General features: G+C 49.2%; 1 protein-coding gene across 1 annotated transcript in view; it reads right to left on the reverse strand.

The window, feature by feature from the left end:
• The window catches only part of triobpb (TRIO and F-actin binding protein b), a 91,523-nt gene that overhangs the window by 18,709 nt on the left and 46,589 nt on the right, over window positions 1–26,225 (reverse strand). The window contains 5 exon segments of the mRNA XM_052043434.1: window positions 1,797–1,914; window positions 3,951–4,098; window positions 6,850–6,987; window positions 13,608–14,175; window positions 23,419–23,457. Of these exon segments, the coding sequence (XP_051899394.1) occupies window positions 1,797–1,914; window positions 3,951–4,098; window positions 6,850–6,987; window positions 13,608–14,175; window positions 23,419–23,457 (1,011 nt within the window).

Here is a 26,225-nt window from a genome sequence, read left to right on the forward strand (position 1 = left end):
ACCCACACCTAAATCATGGTTCATATCTTAAGATCACTGTTCCTGTTGGGAAATCTTCATGTTGTCATTGGGATGGAGCTTATGTCCTTAATTTGTGTTATGCAGAAACTTCCACTCATGATACCTTGCTGGAAAAATCACCCTGTTTTTATCAGGAGAACTTGCTGCGTTCTATTTTCTCTATTTGGGTATGAATGTACCAAGTACAATAAGTAAGTTTTGCAGATGATGAAAAGATTGGCTGCGTTGTAGATAGAGACGGAGGTTGTTTAAGACCACAGCAGGACGTACATCAGCTGGAAAGTTAAGTGGAACATTGGCAAATGGAATTTAACTCTGACAGACGCGAGGACATGCATTTTGGGAAGGCAAACGAGGGTGGGGTGTTATCAGTAAATAGTAGGACCCAAGGGAGTGTTGATGAACAGAGGGAGCTTGGGGGACAAGTCCATAGATTCCTGAAAGTGGCAGCGCAGGTGGATAAGGTGGTGAAGAAGGCACATGGGATCCTTCCCTTCATTAGCCATGGTATAGAATATAAGAGCTGGAACATCACATTTCAGCTTTATAACATGTTGGTCAGGCCACATGTGGAGTATTGCGTACAGTTCTGGTCACCACACTGTAGGAAGGATGTGACTGCGCTGGAGAGGGTGCAGAGGAGACTCACCAGGATGATAGCAACAAACAATCTGCTGGAGAAACTCAGCAGGTCGAGCAGCATCTGTGGGAGGGAAGGATCTGTGGGTGGAAACCCTGAGTCAGGAGCTGAAATGTCGACAGTTCCTTTTCCCCCCCACAGATGCTGCTCAACCCACTGAGTTCCTCCAGCAGATTGTTTGTTGCTCCAGGTTCCAACATCTGCCGTCTCCTGCGTCTCACCAGGACGATGCCTGGGATGGAGCATTACAGGTATGAAGAGACTGGATAGGCTGGGTTTGTTTTCCCTGGAGCATGGGATGAGGCGTGACCTGATGGAGGTCTTTAAAATTATGAGGGGGATAGATAGTAAACGTTTTCCATGGAAGGGGTATCTAGGACAAGAGGGTGAAGGTTTAAGGTGAGAGGGGACCTGAGAGGGAGGTTTTTCTCACAGGGGGTGGTTACAGTCTGGAGTGTGGAGGTGGTGAAGGCAGGTGCTCTCGCAACATTTTAGAAGCATCTACAGAAGCACCTGAATTTCCAAGGCATAGAAAGCTACAGACCCGATATGGGTAGATGGGATTAGGGTAAGTAGGTACAACGGGCAGCACAGACACAGTGGGCCGAAGGGCCTGTTTCTCTGCTGTGCGACTCTATGACTTTGTAGAGATTCATTTTAATTCAGACTGCAGACTGTTTGCTGCGGTGCACTGTGTAAGTAAGGCACTGTCTGTTGAGTAAATAAATGTTGTTCCATGTCCAACTCACTTAGTTTAGGTTGAAAATCAAAAAAAAACTGCCGATGAAACATAAAGTAAAAGCAGAAAGTGCTGGAAACACTCAGCAGTTCGAGCAGCTTCCGTGGAGGGAGGAGCAGGTCAAAGTCTCAAGTCGATGACCCTTCATCAGAACTCCAACATCAGGGAAACATTAGCTGCTTCTCCACAGACGCTGCCCGACCTGTTGAGGATTTCCAGCATCTTTCCGGGGTCTTTCAGTTAGCTGATACAACAGACACACTGGTTTTCTTAAAGAACCAGAATAAAACAGTTTAACTAGCGGAAGGCAGCCAGCAGCCTCCACTTGCATGTGCTACTTTGGGTAACTATTAGTGATCGATTCCCCAGCGACATCAGGCGTTAACCAGTACTCACTGGTGCTGCTTGTTCAGTCTCTCCAGATCGCTGTTGGCCGCAATGCTCTGTGTGCAGTGCAGTCTCTCCAGCTCCCTCTCCAGCTCTTCACGGTGTGCCTTTTTCACTGCTTCAATGGCTGTCACATGAAACACAAGCTGTTAACCACGGCCAAAACAAACTCTCAGGCGATTAGTGACCTTGGGTCTCCTTGGAATCGAGACTGAGAACCATTTGTAACAAAGCTAACTGCGTGCATGGCATCATCCCATTCACCCATCACCCCTGAGCTTGCTGACCTGCTCCCAGTACAGTAACACCTTCAGTTTAATATTCTCATTGTTTTCAAATCCTTCCAAGACCCTGTTCTTATCGCTAACTCCTTCCACCCTGCATCCCCAGATTCCAGTCTGTTGATCCAAGGGGGGTGGGGGGGGTGGGTGTGGTGTCACAACATGCAGAGACACTGCCTCATAGCTCATATCATGGGTTCAGTCCTGACCTTGGGTGCTGTCTGTGTGGAGTTGGCATGTTCTTCTCATAACTTCTTGGTTGGTAGGTTTATTGGCCACTGTAAATTGTGCCTAGTGTGGGTGGGTGTGGATGCTGGGAGGAGCTGATGGGCATGTGGACATAGGTAGACGGGATGGTGAGTAAGGCATACGGCACACTTGCCTTCATTGGTCATGGCACTGGGTACGGGAGTTGAGATGTCATGTTACAGTTGTACAAATGTTGGTTGGACCACACTTGGAGCAGGGTGTGCCATTCTGGTCACCACATTGTAGGAAAGTTAGAGAGGCCACAGACAAGATTCACAAGGATATTGCTGGCACTGGAGAGTTTGAGTTATCAGGATGGAGAGACTGGACAGGCTGGGACTATTTTCCCTGGAGCGAAGGAAGCTGAGCGGTGACCTTATAGATGTTTATAACATTATGAGATAAGGAAGGTAGAATTTTTTTCCCAGGATAGTGAGAAAAGGAGCACGGTTTAAGTTGCAGAGAGGGGGAATAAGTTTATTTGCTGCTGTAAATTGCTCCTGGCGTGTGGGTGAGTGGTGGGATCTGTGGGAGTTGGTGAGAATGTGAAGAGAATAAAATGGGATTAATGTGGGATTAGTTGGGCTGTAGGGCTGTCTCACACGCCCATCAACCCCTCCCCGTACACTGTATCTCTCCAGGACCCTACTTCCAGCAACACTTTTAAGAGGTATTCAGATTTGGGCAGGATTGCCACATCCTTTTCTAAGTCGCTGTTGTAACCTGTTGATTCTGTTCATGACGAGTTTGGTAACATTCATTCAATAGAATTTCTACTGGTCTTACTGAAGGGAAACTTCCTACTGGTTTAGTTAATCATTTATCGAGGAATGTTTAGCTACTAAGGAAGTCAAGCAATATGGGGATAGTGCAGGAAAGTGGTACTGAGGTAAAAGATCAGCCAGAATCTTATAAAACCTATGTCGTGGATAATGAGAAACATTTCCCCTTAGTAGAGGTGTCTATGACTGGGGGATATTGGTTTAGGATAAGGAGTAGGGGATCTGAGGAAGAATCTTTTCACCCAGACATTGGTTGAAATCCGGAACACATTGCCTGAAGGGATGGTGGACTCTCACAACATTTAAGAGATACCGAGATGAGTCAGAAGACCCTGGAGACTTAAGAAGATGATCTAGCACTGAGGAGTGCCTCACTGTTGGAGGTGCCATATTATCAGGCCAACTGATTGAAGTAACAGTGCCTCAGGGGGGACATGTTATTTCCTGACCGATGTTTATCCCTTAATCTACACCACTCCATCAGATTATCTAGTGTGTAGAATCCTGTGCCAAAAATTACTCGCCACATTACTTATACTTCGACAGTGATTGCACTTCGAAACCACTTCATTGTCTACAAAGAACTTGGAGACTGAGCATGAGACAGAATAGGTTTCAGGGAAATAAGTGGGGGAAAGGGACTGATGGGATGGCTCCGAGAGCTGGCATGGACTCAATGGGCCAAATGGCCTCTTGCTATGCTGTAGCAAAATACAGGAAAGGTGTTGGAGAAGGTAAGGTGGAGAACATCCCCATGGGAGGGGCCCTACTGGGAGATTACTTTCTACATGCAGCCTCTCCCCCCACACGAACATAGGGTGAGCGCTGGGTCTGTCCCTTCCTGACCGTACCGGCGATGGTGGCGTTGGTTTCCTCGGACAACAGGCGGTCTTTGTCCTGCTGGATCCTCTGCAACTCCCGTTCATGTTGCCGCTGCAGCTCCTCCATTGCCTTCCGGTGGGATTCCTCCATCTCCATGAAGCTGCGCTCGCAGGTTGCCTGCAAATCGCAAGGGTCAGAGATCAGAAACCTCCCATGACCTGGGCCAGGTTTTCACTGCAGGCCTGGAAGGGTTAAATTACGAGCAGCGACTGCCCAGAGCTGCAGCTGATTTGACAGAAGTGTTTGCAATGAGCTGATGAGGTAAACAGAAGCTATTTCCTCTGGCGAGGTCCAAATTGAGGACCATAAAACTCGAGCTTGGTCACTCAGGGTCATTTCACACAAAGGGGAGTGGAAATCTGACCCCCGCCCCTTCCCCCCTGAAGCTGGGAGGCAAATGAAACATCAGCACTGAGATGGATGGACCTGTGTGGGGAAGGGTTATGGGAAGTTGGGGTCAGACTCAGTTCAGCCTTGATCTAACAATGGCAGGAGAGGCCAGCCACCAAATAGCCTCAGCCTGTTTTGAGAGGCCCCTAGCCTGGAGCAAATCGGGGTGAGGATAGCATCAGCGTTGGTTGTGATGCTCTCCACAGTTGAAAAGCCAGCTGGCAAACATGCAGCTTGATTTCTTGTTGAGGCACCAAGGGCAACGTGGACCTGGAAATAGACCCCGACTGTGAGGGTGGGGGGGTACAGTAGATGTTGGCCAGCAGCTCCAGTGCACCGACCCCTTCTGTCTGCCCTGTGCACGCCCACTTTCACCAGCTCCACACAAGTCCTGCCTCATTTTCAAAGCTCTCCGTGGCCCTCCCTTTCTCTGTAATCTCCACTAATACAACCATCCAAATTACCTGCACTCCTCCAATTCTGGCCCTGAAACTAATCACTCCTCCGGCTGCCTGGGCCCTTGGCTGAGGAACTCCCTCCCTAAACCCCTCCACCTCTCCATCCCTCTTTCTTCGATGACCGAACCTTGGATTATCTGTCCTAGTATCTTCTCTGTGCTCCATCCACCTGTGTGTGGTGCATTGGGACCTCTTTGGTACGTTAATGGTGCTGCTGAGAGCACTATTCTTGTGCTTTTCCCATGGTCCGGTACAACTGCCTGTATAAGTGAGATCAACTCTGCCTCCACTGCCCTTCCAAACATGTTCCAGATCATCACAACCTTCTGTTCAATTTTTTATCTCATGACACCTCTGATTCATTTGCCAATCCCCAGCTGTCCCTGACTCCTGGTTTACTGATCTTTCTGCCACTTGGAACACGTCCCCCTTCCTGAAACCCCCCGTGGTATTTAAACACTTCCATCCACGGGGTGTGTGTGCAGCAGGTAGTGCCGCTGCCTCACGGCTCCAGAGACCCAGGTTCAATCCCGACCTTCAGTGCTGTCTGTGTGGAGTTTGCACGTTCTCCCTGTGACCTCATGGGTTGCCCCTGGGGGCTCTGGTTTCCTCCCACATCCCAAAGACATGCGGGTTGGTGGGTTAATTGGCCACTGTAAATTGCCCCTGGTGAGTAAGTGAGGGGTAGGATCTGAGGGAAGTCAGTGAGAATGTGGGGAGAATAAAATAGGCTTGGGTAGGATTGATGTAAATGGGTAGTTAATGGTTTGGCATGGACTTAATCGGCTGAAGTGCCTGTTTCTCTGTTGTATGACAATCTCCACTTCACCTGATCTGCTTTACATAGCAACTGCTCTGCCCAAGACCGCAAGAAACTGCAGAACATTGTGGACGCAGCCCAGCACATCACGGAAACCAGCCTCCCTTCCATGGACTCTGTCTACACTTCTAGCTGCCTCGGTAAAGTAGCCAACATAATCGAAGACCCCACCCACCCCAGACATTCTCCCTTCTTCCCCCTCCCATCAGGCAGAAGATTCAAAAGCCTGAAAGCACGTACCACCAGGCTTAAGGACAACTTCTATCCCTAGCACAATAAGATGGACTCTTGACCTCACAATCAACCTCGTTATGACCTTGCACCTTATTGTCTGCCTGCATTGCACTTTCTCTGTAACTGTAACACTTTATTCTGCATTCTGTTATTGTTTTCCCTTGTACTATCTCAATGCACTGAAATGGTCTGTATGGATGGCATGCAAAACAAAACTTTTCTTCACCTGTGACAATAATAAACCAATTTACCAATTTAAGAATGACCTAAACTTCTCCTGCTTTCCCACATAACCGAGGTCCTTCATCACTGATACCATTCCAATAAATCTCTGCACCATGTGCAAGGATTGACACCTTTTCCAAAATATGGTGCCCAGATCTGGATTCAACGTGTCAGCTGGACTCTAAACAATGATTCATACAGGTTCAGCATTTGCTTTTCTTAACTGCCTTTTCACCTTCTCTTGCCCTGGTTAATGTGTAGACATAAGAGATTGCAGATGGGAATCTGGAGCAATATATAAACTGCTGGAGGAACTCAGCAGGTCAAACAGCATCTGCGGGAGAAAGGAACTGTCAACATTTCGGGTCCTGATGCAGGGTCTCAACCGGAAATTTCCTTCCCCCACCTCCCCCACCCCCCGCACAGATGTTGCTCCACCTGCTGAGTTCCTCCAGCAGATTGTTTGTTGCTAGTGATTTGTGCACTTTATACTGACAGGTCTCCCTGTGCCTGCACTGTCTTTAACTCTGGACCTTTTGGCTCAGAGCATCTCTGCTCACCCTTCCAACCACTAGGAATCATCTCATACGTTCTGGAGCTGCAATTTTTTGTGCCAAATTCTGCCGAGGGAGTTGGAGAGAAGAAGCCGGACTCACAGACTGAATCTGCCCAGTACTGGCCCAGCTGCCCTGCTCGTACGGTGATGCAGCCCCCTTGCTTGCATTGAGGCGAGCTCCGTACCTGAGAGATGAAGCCTTTAGGAACCTGCTTTCTCAGTTCCTCGGATGCATTTAACTGCCCCTGCAGCCGACAGCTCTGCTCCCGGAAAGATTCCAGCTCTTTCCTGGTTTCATCCAGCTGTATATTTAGGGAGGAGATCTGAAATTTGAGAAAGAACAGCCTTCAAAACCTTGCACAGAGATTGTAAACTGCCCAGTCATACAGGCAGTCCCTGGGTTACAATGCTCAACTTATGGACACTCCAATGTACAAATGAGCTCCCATAATATTACTAAATTCAAAAGTCTGAGCAAATTAGTAGGCCTAAAGGTAGGCAAGTCCCCTGGTCCTGATGTGATGCATCCCAGGGAACTGAAAGAAATGGTGGAAGTTATAATAGAGGCATCTGTGATAATTTACCAAAATTCTCTGGACTCTGAGCAGGTCCCGGTGGATTGGAAAGCAGTGAATGTCACACCACAGTTTAAAAAAGAACGCAGGCAAAAGGCAGGTAACTATAGGCCAGTTAGCTTAACGTCTGTAGTCGGGAAAATGCTTGAAGCTATCATTAAGGAAGAAATAGTGAGACAACTGGATAGAAATGGTTCCATCAGGTAGATGCAGCATGGATTCAGGAAGGCCAGGTCCTGTTTGACAAACTTATTGGAGTCCTTTGAGGATATAATGTGCGCAATGGATAGAGGGGAACAGGTGGATGCTATATACTTGGATTTCCAGAAGGCATTCGATAAGATGCTGGGTAAAAGACTTATCCATAAGGTAAGGATGCATGGAGTTGGGGTAATGTATTAGCATGGATAGAGGATTGGTTAACCAATAGAACGCAGAGAGTTGGAATAAATGGGTGTTTCTCTGGTTGGCAATCAGTGGTGAGAGGGGTGCTGCAGGGGTCGGTGCTAGACCGCAACTGTTCACGATATACATTAATGATTTGGAAGAGGGGACCGAATGTAGCGTATCTAAGTTTGCTGATGACACTAAAGTGAATGGATAAGCAAATTGTGCAGAGGATGCGGAGAGTCTGCAGAGAGATATAGATAGGTCAAGTGAGTGGACAAGGGTCTGGCAGATGGAGTACAACGTTGGTAAATGTGAGGTCTTTCACTTTGTAAGGGAAAATAGAAGATAAGATTATTATTTAAATGGTGAAAGATTGCAGCACGCTGTTGTGCAGAGGGACTTGGGAGTGCTTGTGCATGAATCGCAAAGGTTGGTTTGCAGGAGCAACAGGTTATCAAGGCAGCAAATGGAATGTTGGCCTCCATTGCGAGAGGGATTGAATTTAAGAGCAGGGAGGTTATGCTGCAACTGTACAGGGTACTGGTGAGGCCGCACCTGGAGTACTGTGTGCAGTTCTGGTCTCCTTACGTGAGGAAAGATATACTGGCTTTGGAGGTGGTGCAGAGGAGGTTCACCAGTTGATTCTGGAGATGAGGGGGTCAGCCTACGACGAGAGATTGAGTCACCTGGGACTATACTCGCTGGAATTCAGAAGAATGAGAGGGCATCTTACAGAAAGATATAAAATTATGAAAGGGATAGATAAGATAGAGGCAGGAAGGTTGTTTCCACTGGTAGGTGAGACTAAAACTAGGGGACATAGCCTCAAGATTCAGAGGAATAGATTTAGGATGGAGATGAGGAGAAACTACTTTTCCCAGAGAGTAGTGAATCTGTGGAATTCTCTGCCCAGGGAAGCAGTGGAAGATACCTCATTAAATATATTTAAGACACAGTTAGGGGAATAGTAGGGGAATTAAGGGTTATGTGGAAAAAGCAGGTAGGTGGATCTGAGTCCACAGCCAGATCAGCCAGAATCTGATTGAATGGCGGAGCAGGCTCGATGGGCCAGATGGCCTCCTCCTGCTCCTATTTCTTACATTCTTAAGGCTAAAACTGAACACACTATTTCAAATGCGGCCTCACCAACGTCTTATACAGCTGCAATGTAGCATCCCAATGTCCATACTCCATGCCCTGACTGATGAAGGCCAGCGTACCAAAAGCCTCCTTCACCACCCTGCCTAACTGTGATGCCACTTTCAGGGAACTATGTACTTGTACTCCTAGGTCCTTCTGTTCCACAATACTCCCCCGGGACCTACTGGCCGATACTCCCCCAGGGCCATTCGGTTCTTGAACCAACCTGAAGAATTCTAATCACTTCAGTTTAGCAAAATTAGGACCACTTTGATCACTTTGCACTAAAATGGACTTGGCTTTTTTTGCTCTGATTGTGTTCTTTCTTGTAAAAACTGTGTACAATTTATGGCTAATTTAATTTTTCTGGTGAATGCTGCTTATATGATGCTATGTGCCTGTGATGCTGCTGCGAGTAAGGTTTTCATTGCCTCTGTGTGTACATGACAATAAACTTGACTTTGGCTTTCACTGTCATAGAGTCATAGAGCACGGAAACGGGCCCTTCGGCCCAACTCATCCATGCCGACCAAGATTCCCATCTAAACTAGAGCCACCTGCCCGTGTTTGGCCCATATCCCTCTCAGCCTTTCCTATCCATCTACCTGCCAAAGTACCTTTTAAAGGCACGTTAAAAGAAAATCAAAAACAACCTGCAGGTGTGTTATGTTTCATAATTAGTGTCTTGGAACTGTGACTGTCTACAGTGACATTTACAGGCACCAGCGATGGGTTAGTGGGTACCAGCAGTCACACTCTCTGAGACAGAAGGCCATCGGTTCAAAACTCACTTCAGGGGCTTGAGCCAATAACCCAGGCTAACATTCTTTGCTCTCCTGTCCTGCTGAAGGAGTTCTCCTCTGTTGGTGGTGCTCCCTATGTTTGAAGCATTAAGTCCCCGCTTGCACTCGAGGGGATGATAAAGGTGTCATGGGATCATTACGAAAAGCGGGCTGTCCATGTGGAGTTTGCATGCTCTCCCTTTCGAGCTCCGGGTGCTCCAGTTTCCTCCCACATCCCAGAAATGTGCAGGTTGGTAGGTTAATTGGCCGTTGTGTGGGTGAGTGGGAGGGGAGTCAGTGGGGGGGATAAAATGGGTTAGGGTAGGGTTGTGTAAAAAAATGGGTGCTTGATGGTCGGCCTGGACACAATGGGCCGAAGGGCCTGTTTCTGTGCTACGTGATCCAGTGACTTAGCCCCAAGCATCAGGAAATAGCTGGAGGTTTGTGGGAGTTTCCTGAGTACAAATTGGCTGCTGTATTTCCTACATTAGAACAGTGGCTACACTTCACAAGCTGCAAAGGGCTTCCTTTCTCTTGTTCAGAATTTGGCCAGCCTCATTTGTTTTCTTCACACATTCCCTGGAGGTGTAATTCTGGTTTTCACACCAGAAATGCAAACATCACCAACGCTAATTTACAACGCCCATCAGTGGATTCAGTGGCAGTGTGATGTGTCCCTCCCACGCAGGGTCTGTGCAGAACTCAGACCATTGGTAAAATCTCCGACGGCGACGAGGAGGTGTACAGGAGTGAGGTATATCGGCTGGTTGAGTGGTGTCGCAACAACAACCTCGCACTCAACGTCAGCAAAACCAAGGAAGTGATTGCGGACTTCAGGAAGGGGACGTCGGGAGAACACACATCGGTACTCATTGAGGGGTCAGCGGCGGAAAGGGTGAACAGCTTCAAGTTCCTGGGCGTCAACATCTCAGAGGATCTATCCTGGGCCCAACACATTGATGCAATCACGAAGAAGGCACGCCAGTGGCTCTACTTCATTAAGAGTTTGAGCAGATTTGGTACGTCACCAAGGGCTCTTGCAAATTTCTACAGATGTATGGTGGAGAGCATTCTGACTGGTTGCATCACTGCCTGGTATGGAGGCTCCAATGCGCAGGATCAAAAGAGGCTGCAGAGTGTTATAGACTCAGCCAGCTCCATCACGGGCACGACCCTCCCTACCAACAATGACATCTTCAAGAGGCGGTGACTCAAGAAGGCGGCATCCATCATTAAGGACCCTCACCAACCGGGACATGCCCTCTTCGCGTTACTATCATCGGGGAGGAGGTACAGTTGCTGAAGACCCACTCTCAATGTTTCAGGAACAGCTTCTTCCCCTCCGCCATCAGATTACTGAACGGTCCATGAACCCATGAACACTACCTCGTTGTTCCTCTTTTGCACTAATTATTTATTTTTGTAACTTATAGTAATTCTTATGACTTGCACTGTACTGCTGCCATAAAACAACAAATTTCATGACATATGTCAGTGATAATAAACCTGACTTTGATTCTGATCCTGATTAGGGTAGATCACCATTACTGCTTCATACCCTGCACTCTGCTTCCTGACTGAATCCAGGCCTCTGCCCTTCTGATGAGGTATCTTCTGTCTCACCATCTGCAAGAGTCACTCTGACCTCTGCCTTGGGATGGAAGCACTTTTACCTTTGATGTCAAGAGTTCAAGCCCAAATTCCAGAGATTTACAACAGAAAAATGCTGGATGACATTCCCAGTGGATTAATAAAGGCAGAACATCCTCCAGATGAGGCAGTACACCACTGACAGTATCACCAGGATCTTATATACAAAGTTCAGCAATTTGGGGGTGAATCTGTGACCTCCTGAATGCGCACAATCTTTTTCACAGGGAAAGGGAACCAAAATCAGTGCAGCACAACATAAGGTAAGATCTCTTTACCAGTCACACGTACATCGAAACACACAGTGAAATGCATCTTTTGCGTAGAGTGTTCTGGGGGCAGCCCACAAGTGTCGCCACACTTCCGGCACCAACATAGCACGCCCACAACTTCCTAATCCATACGTCTTTGGAATATGGGAGGAAACCGGAGCACCCGGAGGAAACCCACACAGACATGGGGAGAACGTACAAACTCTTTACAGACTGTGGCCGGAATTGAACCCGGGTCGCTGGCACTGTAATAGTGTTACACTAACCGCTACAATACTGTGCCTGCCTCTGTGGCAGTAGGTCCTGTTCCTGTGCTGTACTGTTCTATGTTCTAAAAACTAGAGGGCATAGGTTTAAAGTGAGAAGGGAAGGATTTAAAAGGGACCTGAGGGGCAACTTCTTCAATGCAGACAGTGGTCCGTATGTGGAATGAGCTGCCAGAGAAAGGTAGCTGAGGCAGGTACAATAAAGACACTTAAAAGATTTGGATAAGTACAAAGATAGGAAAGGTTTAGAAGGATATGGGCCAAGTGTGGGCGATTGGGACTAGCTTAGGTGGGCACCTTGATCGGCATGGATGAGTTGGGCTGAAGGGCCTGTTTCCGTGCTGTATAACTCCTGACTCAAAGTCCTCTTAGTTGGAGATAAGAGGTTCCACAGCTCCTCAAGGGGCATGGAGTTCTTCCCAGCGACCTGGTCAACATTTACTTCTCAACACATCACCACGCAGGATGACCTGGTCATTCACCACTCTGTCGTTAGGTGCAGTGTGCTGGGCCACATTTCCCACCTTCTGACTTTGTTTAGCACCTTAAAGCAGCAGAGGAAGTGAGGCAGTGAGGCTTAGGGAGGGAGACCAACAGCTTAGGCCTTCCACAGGAACCGAAATGGAGTTAATGTTTCAAGTCAAAGACCCCTCCTTACATTTGGGATCAGTTCTGGTGAACGAAGGGTCTTCAACCTGCAACGTTAACTGTTTCTGTTCACATACATTGTACCTGACCCGCTGAATGTTTCCTGCATTTTCTGTTTTTACTTTAGATTTCCAGCATCTGCAGTCTTTTTGATTTTCATTTAAGCTACGCATTCCTTGATAACCCCAACACTAGCACCTGTGTTCTGGCGAGAGGAAGATCCCAGATCCCCAAGGTAAAGAGGAGAAAGTATCTGAGATCAACAAAACTTTGATTTGAACCTTTGGTAAATGTAATTTGTCACTTAGAACATAGAACCGTACAGCACAGTACAGGCCCTTCGGCCCACCATGTTGTGCCAACCTACATAAACCTACTCCATTTGCTGGAGGTAATCATGAGAATGTGGGAATGGTGCAAAAAGCAGGGACGTACTTAAGGGAAGGCTGCAGAAGGGTCGAAATCAAGCAGAAAATGCTGGAGATACTCAGCAAGTCGGGCAGCATCTGTGGAGGGAGAAGCTGAGTTAATTTTACATGGCAATGATCTATCATCAGAACTGGGATAATTTTACTACGCAGAGTAAAGGGATGAGGGCAGGGGGAAGGTCTGTGACAGCACAGATGGCAGAGGGGAGAATATAAGCATAGATTCAGAGACCTTTTGGCTCAATTTGTCCGTGCTAACCAGTTTGCCTAATGGAACATGCGAGCTTTTGCCGTTCACTCTGTCTGCACTTCCCGCTGCCTCAGGAAAGCTGCCAACATAACCAAAGACCCCTTCCACCCTGGTCATTCTCTCTTCTACCCCCTTCCATCAGGCAGAAGATGCAAAAGCTTGAAAACATGCACCACCGGGCTCAAAGACAGCTTCTATCCCACTGTTAGAAGACTCTTGAAAGGACCTCTTGTACGTTAAAGATGAACTCTCTCAATCTATTTTGTCATGGCTTTGCACCTTATTGTCTGCCTGCACTGCACTTTCTCTGTAACTGTAACACTTTATTCTGCATTCTGTTACTGCCTTTCCCTTGTACTATCTCAATATACTGATGTTTTGGAACAATCTCTCTGGTTGGCACACAAAACAAAGATTTTCACTGTGTCTTGGTACACGTGACAACAATAAACCAATTACATACTGATGGGGGTGGAGGACACTGGTGCAGGGGACAAACACTGGCACACATGATTCCTTCTAATTCCCAACATGAGTCCTACCTCCTTCTTCAGCCGATCCGTGGTCCCCGATGTGCCACCATCGTTCAGGTTGGACTGGGAAGGCCGTAAGCAGACGAGGGGGACCTGCTTGTGATCCCGCAGAGGAATGCGCTCCAGCTCCTGCCACTTCACCTCGATGTCCTTGCTGAGGGGCTCGGGGATTTGGACGGGCACAAAGCAGTCTGTCCCCTTCCTCGGGCTCTCGTTCTGGACTGTGGACTCGAACCACTTGCTCCGCTCGGCGATCCGCTGCGCCTGGTCGCGCTGCAGCTCGTCCGCCCTGGCTGAGTCCTGCCCGCGCGGGACCGCGGACTCCGAGGTACACGTGGTGGCTAGCTCCGGGGCACGGGCGGGCATGGGATCCTGCGCGCGTGAGGCGGCGGACTCCAGCGCCCGCGACTGCTGCACGGGCTCCAGCTCCACGAAGTCGTGCGCGGGTGGGCGCTGCTCGTGGCCGTCTGCCCTGCGGCTCCCCCACGTCCTGTCCGCAGATGCTGCCTCCTGTCTCACTGCAGTCCTTCTGGCGATTGCGTCGCAGAAAGTGTTTTCTTTATTACTGTCTGTTAAACTACAAACAAAACATGAGATTGTTGCAGCCAGTTCCTGCCAAATAATCTGCAGACAACAGCAACTCATGTTAGTGATGCACTTTTAACCTGGACATTTTGCAAACCGAACAACACTTGACGCTGAGCCACAGAGGGGGCTGTGTAACAGGAACGTTACCAGAGAGCAGAGGAAAAGATTTAAGGGGTTAGAGTCATAGAGTCATACAGCATGGAAACAGGCCCTTCACCCCATCTGGTCCCTATTGATCAAGATGCCCATCTAAACTAGTCCTATTTGCCTGTGTTTGACCCATATCCCTCTAAACCCTTCCTATCCACGTACCTGTCCAAATTCCTTTTAAATGTTGTTGATGTACCTGCCTCAGCGACTTCCTCTGGCAGCTTGTTCCATATACGGACCACCTTTTGGGTGAAAAAGTTGCCCCTCAGGTTCCTAATTAAATCTCTCCCCTCTCTCGCTAAACCTTTGTCCTCTCGTTCTTGATCCCCCTTCCCTGGGAAAAAGACTGTGCATTTTCATCCCAGTTATGCCCCTCATGATTTTATACACCTCTATAAGATCACCCCTCATTCTCCTACACTCAGTCCCAACCTGCTCAACCTCTCTCCATAACTCAGTCCTTCGAGTCCTGGCAACATCCTCGTAAATCTCCTCTGCACTCTTTCCTGCTTAATGGCATCGTTCCTAAAGCAGGGCGACCAAAACCGAACACAGTATTCCAAATGTGACCTCACCAAGTTGATGGGAACGTGGAGAGAATAAAATGGGATGAGTGTAGACGGGTGGTTGGACATCGGCGCAGACTCAAGTCAAGTCGGGTTTATTGATCACGTAGTCAAATACTGGTCAAATCACGTAGATGCCACGGCCAAGAAAGCTCACCAGTGCCTCTACTTCCTCAGGAGGCTAAAGAAGTTTGGTTTGTCCCCTTTGACTCTCACCAACTTTTACCGATGCACCATAGAAAGCATCCTATCTGGATGCATCACAGCTTGGTATGGCAACTGCTCTGCCCAGCACTGCAAGAAGCTGCAGAGAGTTGTGGACACAGCCCAGTGCATCACTGACACCAGCCTCCCTTCCTTGGACTCTGTCTTTACCTCTCGTTGTCTTGGTGTAGCAGCCAGCATAATCAACGACCCCACCCACCCGAGACATTCTCTCTTCTCTCCTCTTCCATTGGGTAGAAGATACAGGAGCCGGAGGGCACGTACCACCAGACTTAAGGACAGCTTCTACCCCACTGTGATAAGACTATTGAACGGTTCCCTTATACGATGAGATGGACTCTGACCTCATGATCTACCTTGTTGTGACCTTGCACCTTATTGCACTGCACTTTCTCTGTAGCTGTGACACTTTACTCTTTACTGTTATTGTTTTTACCTGTACTACCTCAATGCACTCTGTACTAACCCAATGTAACTGCACTGTGTAATGAATTGACCTGTACGATCGGTTTGTAAGACAAGTTTTTCACTGTACCTCAGTACAAGTCACAATAATAAACCAATACCAATATCAATACCAATATTGTCACGTGCATAGTACAGTGAGGTACAGGTACAATGAAAACCTATGGCCTGTTTCTGTGCTGTATCTCTCGATGATTGCTGCTCGATGACTGCTGAAAGCCTGCTTGAAGAAAATACAACATTCGCACTGATTCCTGGGAATCTCTGGCCCGTGACCGTTCAAAGTGAAGGAGGAGCATTCGGGATGGCACTGGGAACCTTGAGTATGTGCACTGCAAAAGTCCTGTGGAATCAGCAGGAGGAGTGCACCACCTCACAAACTACCTCGCTGTCCAGGCAGCAACATCCTGCCCACCTGCCGAAGGATCTACACTTCCCACATTGGCATCATCAGCCAGGAGACCGGAGGGGAAGCAAGTCACCCTCAGCCCCCTTGGGGTTGTTCAGGAGCTTGAAAGAGTGAAAGTAGCTGGGAATTAACCCAAGGTCCAAGGTGGAGAAGGGTAGGATGCAGAGGGTCGGAACACAAGCTTCAGAATTTTAAACCTCAGAGATCTCCCTTGGGCCACAACAGTTTTCGGGGGGATCTTTTTCCTGGAAACACACCAAGTCATTTTGGTTCTTCACTTGTCACCAGCCAGATTCAAGAGATTGCCGTCACCCTCATCCTCTCCTGAAATGCTGACTCACTCTCAGCCACGGTGCCAAAGACGTCAGACAGACCCACCCACACTCTGAACACAAATGAAGTGTGATGGTCACTGCAACGGACTTAGGGGAGCCTCAAGCAATGTGGAGCAGCAGTGGGTACCAGGGTCAGGAGTAGCATCCGGAGACACAGGAGACTGCAGATGCTGGAATCTGGAGTAACAAACAAAATCTGCTGGAGGAACTCAGTGGGTCGAGCAGCATCTGTAGTGGGGGGGGGGGGGGGGGGGGGGTGGGGGGGAGGGAATTCCTCCAGCAGATTGTGTGTTGCTCCAGGAATAGCATCTGATGGCTTCTCCACTCCAGGCCACTGCTGTGTGTCTGTCAACACACTCCAGTCAGATCAACTAATTGAGCCTGCAACATGACCTGTCCCTACTGCCTGATGGTGCAGCTGCCCAGTGACAGACTGAGGTGACGCCACCCCCCCCCAACACCCACAGACTCTGCCCCAATGATATGGACTGGCAGGTTATCTTCATATCTCTTATATCTGCACATCAAAGAAGGGCGCCATTCAACCCATTGAGTCTCTGCCAGTAAACTCACCAGATCATTTATTGTAATTTTATAGCTTTGCACTGTATTTCTGCCACAAAACAATAAATTTCATGTCATATAAGTCAGTGATAATATATCTGATTCTGATTGATTCCCCCATTTATTTCCTAGTAATCTATTCTCCCCCACAGACACATCAACTTCACACACCCCCCTACACCCCAGTTCTCCGATCATCCACCTACATGGGGGGCAATTAACCCACCGACCTGGTGTGTTTTGAGTGTGGGGACGGGGTCCTGGTGCGTTTAGGGTGAGTGTGGGGACGGGGTTGGTGTGTTTAGGGTGAGTGTGGGGACGGGGTCCTGGTGCGTTTAGGGTGAGTGTGGGGACAGGGTTGGTGTGTTTAGGGTGAGTGTGGGGACGAGGTCCTGGTGTGTTTAGGGTGAGTGTGGGGACGGGGTTGGTGTGTTTAGGGTGAGTGTGGGGACGAGGTCCTGGTGTGTTTAGGGTGAGTGTGGGGACGGGGTTGGTGTGTTTAGGGTGAGTGTGGGGACGGGGTCCTGGTGTGTTTAGGGTGAGTGTGGGGACGGGGTCCTGGTGTGTTTAGGGTGAGTGTGGGGACGGGGTCCTGGTGTGTTTAGGGTGAGTGTGGGGACGGGGTTGGTGTGTTTAGGGTGAGTGTGGGGACGGGGTTGGTGTGCTTAGGGTGAGTGTGGGGACGGGGTCCTGGTGCGTTTAGGGTGAGTGTGGGGACGGGGTCCTGGTGCGTTTAGGGTGAGTGTGGGGACGGGGTCCTGGTGCGTTTAGGGTGAGTGTGGGGACGGGGTTGGTGCGTTTAGGGTGAGTGTGGGGACGGGGTTGGTGCGTTTAGGGTGAGTGTGGGACGGGGTTGGTGTGTTTAGGGTGAGTGTGGGACGGGGTTGGTGCGTTTAGGGTGAGTGTGGTGACGGGGTTGGTGTGTTTAGGGTGAGTGTGGGGACGGGGTTGGGGCGTTTAGGGTGAGTGTGGGGACGGGGTCCTGGTGTGTTTAGGGTGAGTGTGGGGACGGGGTCCTGGTGTGTTTAGGGTGAGTGTGGGGACGGGGTTGGTGTGTTTAGGGTGAGTGTGGGGACGGGGTTGGTGCGTTTAGGGTGAGTGTGGGGATGGGGTCCTGGTGCGTTTAGGGTGAGTGTGGGGACGGGGTCCTGGTGCGTTTAGGGTGAGTGTGGGGACGGGGTTGGTGCGTTTAGGGTGAGTGTGGGGATGGGGTCCTGGTGGGACAGCTGGTGAACCATCGGGTTTCTGAATAATGGGAGAACAGATGACCGATATTTGACTGTGTCAGCACAGATGGTGAAACAGATCACTGTTAAAGTGTGTTGTAAAGGAGCTGGGAGGCTGGGAGGGCAGTTAGTGTTCAGGCAGCACAGATGGTGAGGGAGGGTATTTGGGTATGGGCTGTGGTTGCAGCCTGTGAGGTTGATGAGACAGTGAGGGTGAGACCACAGAGGATCTGAAATCAAGGATGAGTATTTGAAAGCTGTGTTGCCAGAACTGGAAGCCAATGTAAGCCAGTGAGAGGTACAAGACTTAGCACAAGGTTTACAGGGGGCTGCGCGAGCTTGTCATAGAGTACTACAGCACAGAAACAGGCCCTTCGGCCCATCTAGTCCATGCCTTGTCCCATCTACCCACACCTGGAACATATCCCCCCAAACCCCTCCCATCCATGTACCTATTCAAACTTCTTTTAAATGTTTCAATTGAACCCGCATCCACCACTTCCTCTGGCAGCTCGTCCCACACTCCCACCACCCTCTGAGTGAAGAAGATTCCCCTTAAATGTTTCACCTTTCACCCTAAACCTACATCCTCTAGTTCTAGTCTCACCCAAGCTTAGGGGAGAAAAGCTGAATGCATTCACCCTATCTATGCCCCTCACGCATTCTGTTTGTTCTACAGAATGAAGGTGTTGCTGGCAAAGCCCATCTCACATCGGAGTGCTTTCCCCTCGATGCTCAGCGAGTTCAGTTTTGCCACTCTCAGTCAAATGCTGTCTTGATATTGAGGGCAGTCACTATCATCTCACCTCTGGAGTTGAGCTCTGGTCCATGTATGGATGAAGGCTGTTGAGGCCTGGAGCCAAGTGGTCCTGGTGTAACCCAAACCGGGCATCGGTGAGCAGGTTATTGGTGGGTGAATGCCACTTGACAGCCCTGTCGGTGACGGCTTCCAGCACTTTGCTGATAATTGAGGGTGGAGATTGGACCTATTGTGTGGTAATTAGCTGGATTGGACAAGCCCTGCTTCTGAATATTGTTGGATAGATGCCGGTGCTGTAATTGTACTAGAGGCACATCAGGTTCTGGAGTGCGGGCTTTCGTACTACAGCTGGGACGTTTCTAGCCTTTGCAGAACCAATGTCCTCAGCTACTTCTCATTATTGCGTGGAGTGAATCAAATTGGCTGAAGACTGGCTTCTGCGGCGATGGGGATCACCGAGACCTCAATGATCAAGAAGGACAAGGGCGGCAGGTGCGTGAGACCAGCACCACCAGTTCACACACCACCCTGACTGGCAAACAGATCCTTCATTGTCACTGGGTCTAAACCCTACAACTCTGTCCCCTTCACCCAAAAACACTGCAGCGGTTCACAAAGGCGTCGCATCAGCACCCCAGAAGCTTATTTGGTTCCATGCTCCACCTTCCTCTCCTATCAGACTCCATCATCTGCGGCCCTTTGCTGCCTCCACCTATCACCTCCCAGTCTCTGTCACCCTTCCTTCCCCCACCTGACTCCATCTGCCAATCAACTCCTCCTCATCTAGATCCACCTATCGCTTGCCAGCTCTTGCCCCGTCCCTCCCCCTCACCTCTTTATACTGCCCATCTCCCCTCTACTCTTGCAGTCCAGGTAAAATGTCTTGTCCCAAAATGTTGACCGTCCGTTTCCTTCCGCATATGCTGCCTGACCCGCTGAGTTTCTCCAGCAGTTCGTTTTGTGCAGTTAGGGATGAGTATCGAATGCCAGCCCTGCCAGAGAAGCTCAGAAACTTGGAGAAAGCTTGACAAAAGCAGCGTAAGTAGGAGACAAGGGCAGATATTCTGAGTGATTGAAACCGAGTGATACTCCACAGGATCTACTGCCATGCCAATTCCGTTGTCTGTGTGCATCAGTGATAAGGGCTGGGTCTGGAGGGAGTTGTGTTGAAATTTGTTACTGACACCAAAATAGCAGATATGGTTAATTCTTCAGAAAAACAGAGGAAACTGTAAAAAGATGCTGATAAGATAATAACTTGAAAACAGAGCAGATGGACTTCAATGTCAGTGTGTGCAAGCTGATAATGTTTTGGTAAATAAATAAGTTTATTAGTAGTAATTATAGTCAGAGTGGAAGTAGACTCAGAAAGATTCGGTGGGGGGGAGGGCGCAGATTTAGGTCACTGTCAGCTGCCCCTCAGGATGAGGAAATTTTTTCTACTCAGAGGTTCGAGGACCCATATAAAACTTTAATGAAACTTTGGAAGGGGTCTTGTGCGCTGCATAATACGGGAGCCACATCTAGGCTTTAAGGAATGCACAATGCCAGTTCTATAAAAGTCTGCCCAATATGCGAAAATACAATACAAAGACTCTTTGGAACAATGTTAACGAAGGATGGAAACATTGCCTTTTGAGTAGTGGAGAATCTAGAATGAGAGAGAACACATTGAATAGAAAAGCACATGCACAGTGGTGCAGCGAGTAGAGCCACTGCCTCACAGCCCTAGAGACCCGGGTTCAATCCTAACCTCTGATGCAGTCTGTGTGGAGTTTGCACGTTCTCCCTGTGACTGTGTGAGTTTCCTCCGGGTGCTCCAGTTTCCTCCCATACCCCAAAGACACACTTTGGGTTGGTAGGTTAACTGGCTGCTGTAAATTGCCCCTAATGTGGTAGAATCTGGGGGGAGTTGATGGGAATGTGGGGAGAATAAAACAAGATTAGCGTAGGATGAGTGTAAATGGGTGGTTGATGGCCGGCACAGACTCAGTGGGCTGAAGGGCCTGATTCTACATTGTGCGACTCAATGACCCTGGAAGACTTTGATCAGAGGGCCACACATTTGTCAGGCCACAGAGTCAAGGGGCTGTGCAACTCACTTCCAGGCTTTCTGTTTCTCCACAGGATGCAGTCTACAGGAAGCTTTGTCAGGGTTGAGGATTAAATTGGAGGAAGTAAAAAGGGATTTTGGAACATACCGGGCAAACATGAAGAGTGTCTGCTCGCGTAATGCTGGTACGGATTGGTTAGGAGTCAGCACAGGGTCGGGAATGGGGTAGACGAGATCAAATCTGGGATCACAGGGAATAGATTGGGGAGTGTAGATGGGACCATAACTGGGGAAGAGATGGGATTAGGATTGCAGATGGGATTGGAATTGAAGAGTGTGGCTGCGATTAAGATTGGTGTGTGCAGAGCTTGTGTGGGCAATAGTTTTGTGATTCCATAAACTAGGCTGTGCCTGACTCTGGTGGTTCCGTACAGAGAGTTCTGCAGATTCGGGGCCATAAACTCCCTGCAGGGGGAGGATCCCAAATCCAAGTGTTGCCTGAAAATGCTGAGTGAAAGCACAGGTACCACGCCTTACTCCGTCCGCTTCCACACAATGACTGACGAGGAGTTTGGCCGCTTCGAGAGAAAGGAAGCTGCGGGATTCACGGACAAGCCCACAGTGTTCTCCCACGTCACCATCCTAAGGAACATCAGCTGCCGGCAGACTATTTTCGCCACTGAGGAAGCTCCTTCCAGTCGGGACATTGTTGATTAGGACCATCACTGAGTGAACGACGACAGGACGAGTGTCTCCGATAACAGGGCGAAGTGCATCATCGCCTTCCTGCTCAAGAAGGAAGTCTGCATCCTTTCGCTCCCTCCCTGTTAAGGAATTTGTCAACTTCCTGCCTCAGAGATCCTGCTCAAAGACAGGCACCCAACCTCGTTTTACCCTTTTGATTTTGGGGAATGGGTCGGAATTTCTATTCCGATTCCTCATCCCCAGCCACTGCACACAGAGCTGTGAGCTCATTAACTCTGCAGTGGTGCAAAGAACAGGTCAGCCAACTACTCACTCCTAACCAAGGACACTCTGTGATAGGGCTTGTGCATGCGTCAAACCAACACTAAGAATATTTCTTTAAAGATAAACATAACAAATTGTTTGCCAGAGGGGATGAGGCTCCTCTGACTATGGAAGAATCCACACACTTTAAAATCCAGCATAAAAGAAACAGGAGTGCCACTGTCTCAGCACGAATACTGCCCACCTGCCAACCTCACCACCACAATACAGCTCAGTTGACAGCAGGCTGGCTTGAGTCTGACGATCATGGGTTCACAAAACCTAGAATGGGTGTCTCTCCTCCATTCTGTCTGTCCAGCCATTCCCTCCTCCAACAGACTCTGTCCCCCCCCGCCCCGTTCTAATAGACCCTGTCCCATGTCTCTCACTGCTCTTACAGGCCTGTCCCCTCCCTCCCTGTCCTACTGGGCCTCTCCCCCCTCCCTCTGAGCTGCAGTAAGTCATCACACACCAAACTCCTTAATCCTACATTGAATGAGCCATGTTTCATCAGGGTATCTGCCAGCAATTCCCTCTGACGTGAGGAATGGGGATTACCTCCACCACCAGGCACCCCCTGTGTCCAACACTCTGCTCACCTTTAGGACAGCCCAGTGGCCCAGCAGCCTCACAGCTCCAGTGACCCATCTGTGTGGAATTCAAACGTTCTCCCTGTAAAGGGTTAATGGGCCGAATGGCCTCTAGTTGCCCAGGGCAAACGGACACCACCATTGCTCATAAAGGGGAGGGGGAGCAATGGCGCAGCACACAAATCCAGCTTCCCAGTGCTGGCTGTGTGGAGTTTGCACGTTCTCCCTGTGACCGCGTGGGTTTCCTCTGGGGGGCTCCGGTTTCTTCCCACGTCCCAAAGACGCACGGGTTGGGAGGTTAACTGGCCGCTGTAAATTGCCCCTAGTGTGTGAGTGAGTGGTAGAATCTGAGGGGAGTGCAGGAGAATAAAGTGGGTTTGGTACAGACGGGAACTCAATTAGTGCAGGCATGGTGGGCTGAATGGCCTGTATCTCTCCCTGAGTCTGTGGCCTCAACCAGGGCCAGTGCACTTTGCTGAAGAGGCTCGGAGTGGTACAACTCTGCACGGCAGGCTCCCCCCGTGTCCTACAGCAGCCCGGCTACAGATGTGACCACACACAAACAACCCACATGTAGTCCACCTCTGCCCACTGGACTACAGGAATGACTACTGGCCACAGTGTGGCAGGATGCCCCCCTCAAGACTGACCAATCACACACTCACTCACTGACTGTTGGGTGACTCCTTCAGGGAGTTTGAGGAAAAAGGAACTGTTTTGTCACAATAGCGGGCGCTTGGAGACAGACTGGCGAGGTGGCATTGAATACCACTAGTCATCCAGTATTCCTGCACCCAATGGGCAGGCAATGGCGATATACAGGAGAGGGGAGGGGAATGTATATCAATGTAATCACACAGAGTGCTGCAGCGCAATCTAACCTGGCTTTTGAAGATGGGGTTTTCATCCAATTGTTCCTCCTACACAGCAGTAAGCAGAAGAGAAAAACAGAGCAGACGTTAGAAATTTCAAACAACATAAATCAGCACGAACAATTTCAACACAAGCGGCTACAGAGAGCAATCTACAGAGAGAGGTCCACAGGGAGCAGTCTACAGGGAGAGGTCTACAGAGAGAGGTCCACAGGGAGAGGTCTACAGAGAGCAATCTAAAGGGAGAGGTCTATAGACAGCAATCTACAGAGAAGTCCACAGGTAGCAGTCTACAGGGAGAGGTCTACAGAGAGAAATCTACAGAAAGACTTCTACAGGGGGAGGTCCACAGAGAGAAACCTTCAGGGAGACATCTACAGGGAGATGTCTATAGGGAGACGTCTATAGGGAGACATTTATAGGGAGACGTCTATAGGGAGATGCCTACAGACAACTGTTTATAGGTGCTAGTGTGACATTCAACAGTCTACAGGGACTAATCTACAGGGTGTGGTGTGCAGAGACCGGTCTACAGATACTGGTCTAACAGACAGTAGTCTATGGGGAGTGGTGTACAGAGACCGGTCATGCACAATGTTTACACAGGGTTTAAGGTTGGGAAGCTGATCAATTCTCAAATGAGAGAATAGAAGGATATGCTTTTTGTGGTAGATATAGGCTTGAGGCAGTAAGTATTTGGAGGGTTGGTCCTGTGGTTCTGGATTTGGTGCATGGCATTTAATTAGTTCAGCACAACATCATGGGCCGAAGGGCCTGTTCCTGTGCTGTTCTATGTTCTGTGAATGGTGACTTAAAAACCCCAGCTCCCCACAGAGGTTGAAGGTGGAGGTAATGATTACATTTTGCAGGGCAGATTGTGTGCCCGGATGACAGGACCTGCAAGGTTGCAGACACTGAAAGTGTCCCGTGACTGTCTGCAGTAGATGTCTCCACCTCCAATCTCTCCTGCATTGTGAGTCAGACACACTCAACACGTAAAAGGGGGTGGTGAGGAGGGAATCTCTGGGCCAGATCTCAGCAATGACCCACGGGGCAGAGCAGGATGTGGATAGGGTTGGTGTGACCATCAAGTAAAAGGGAACCCCAGTGAGACAGCAAGCAAGGATCTCCAATCACTGTCCATATGCAGCATGGACAATGTTGTCGATAAACATAAAACTGCAGACGTCAGAAATCTAAAACAGAAAGTGCTGGCAATCCTCACAGGCAGAAGGAACATTGTGCATAACAACTCAGCAGGTCAGGCAGCATCTGTGGAGAGAGAAACAGAACACACACTGCATTCTTTGAACAGAAACTCTGATGAAGGGTCATTAACCTGAAACGTTAACTCTCCTCTTTCCGCAGATGCTGCCTGACCTGCTGAGTGTTTCCAAAACATTTTATGCTTTTACTATCAACAATGTTCTTTCTGCCTGTGGTAAAGTATAGCCTGCCAGGAGGGCAGCTGAAATACTAACCGGGGCACCTTGGAGTATGGAAAAGAAAGGGAAGTCTAATGAGGCGGTGCAGGGGATTCAATAATGAAGAGAGATGCCATGTACTGAGACCAGGAATGAGAGCCCACATGATGGATGGTTTTTACATCAGAGGACATTACTGTGGGAAGGGGAAGTTGCAGCATGATAAAGAGTAGACTGAAGAACAGGACCGAGAGGATTTTTACCTGAGTTTTATGAGAAAATAATTGAGGGAAGTGAACATACAGCTGGAGTAATGGTTGGGAATGGGAGGTCCCATTCCATGGGTGGCTCGGGCAGGCAGGAACTGCAGCAGCAGGACAGAATTTGAGCTCAGCGCAAGGTCCTAGCAAAGTGAAAAGTAGCGCATCCACCAGGACTTCAACCCAGCAGATGGGGTGGGCATGAGTTCCGAAGGAACCGGCAGCATTAACTGTAGTTCCACAAAGCAACTGGAAGGGAAGAGAGCAGTCAGGACTTGTGCTTTGGGCAGGTCAAGGCATGGAGCGAGAAATTCTCACACCCTGCACCACATTTTCATGTGGCACACACGAGGATTTGGTGTAAATCCCAATCTGCACTTTCTCTGTAACTGTAACACTATACTCTGCATTCACTTTTTTTTGCTTTTGCACTACCTCAATGTACTTAAGTATGGAATGATGTGTCTGGATGGCACACAAACTAAAGCTTTCCACTGTGTCTCAGTACATGTGACAATAATAAACCAATTACCAGTCACATTTTGTGTGTGCGTTCTACTCTTCCGCACATTTGATCTGGTCCAGTTTCCACACACGGATGTGTGGGGGGACAGAGACTATGGAGCCCACACACTGATGTCACAGGGTGATGCAAGGTCTGATGTCACCTGCACTGAATGAATTAACCTGACCCTGGTCTGTGAGTGCGCTAAAGCAGGACTCAGCTGGGAGTTGTAGCAGGGACCAGACTGACCCGGTCCTCTGCTGTGAAGCCCCTCACCTTGGCAACTACCCCAGCTTGGTGCTTGATGTCACCCTCCCCCCACCAATCCCCACCACGTCTTACTGTTAACGTCACCAAGGCAACTGACTGTTGCATCAATCTCCCCACCTTCGGACCCCAACCTCATGGCATATCCAAAAATCACCACCCTCACCGCTCACGGATTGTGACAACCCATTGCCCTGATCTCCACTCCTTCCCCGCCATCCTATCGCACATTCAACACCTGTCCCCCAGTTCTCCCATTCTGCAGGCCCCTTGTCCTCACCACCACTGATGTCCCCTCACCTGACGATCCCAACCCCTGTCCCCCCTCCAGCTCACATTGCCCAATGCTCTGCCCTCTCT

This window comes from Pristis pectinata, chromosome 33 (assembly GCF_009764475.1).
Source record: "Pristis pectinata isolate sPriPec2 chromosome 33, sPriPec2.1.pri, whole genome shotgun sequence".
Taxonomy (NCBI): domain Eukaryota; kingdom Metazoa; phylum Chordata; class Chondrichthyes; order Rhinopristiformes; family Pristidae; genus Pristis; species Pristis pectinata.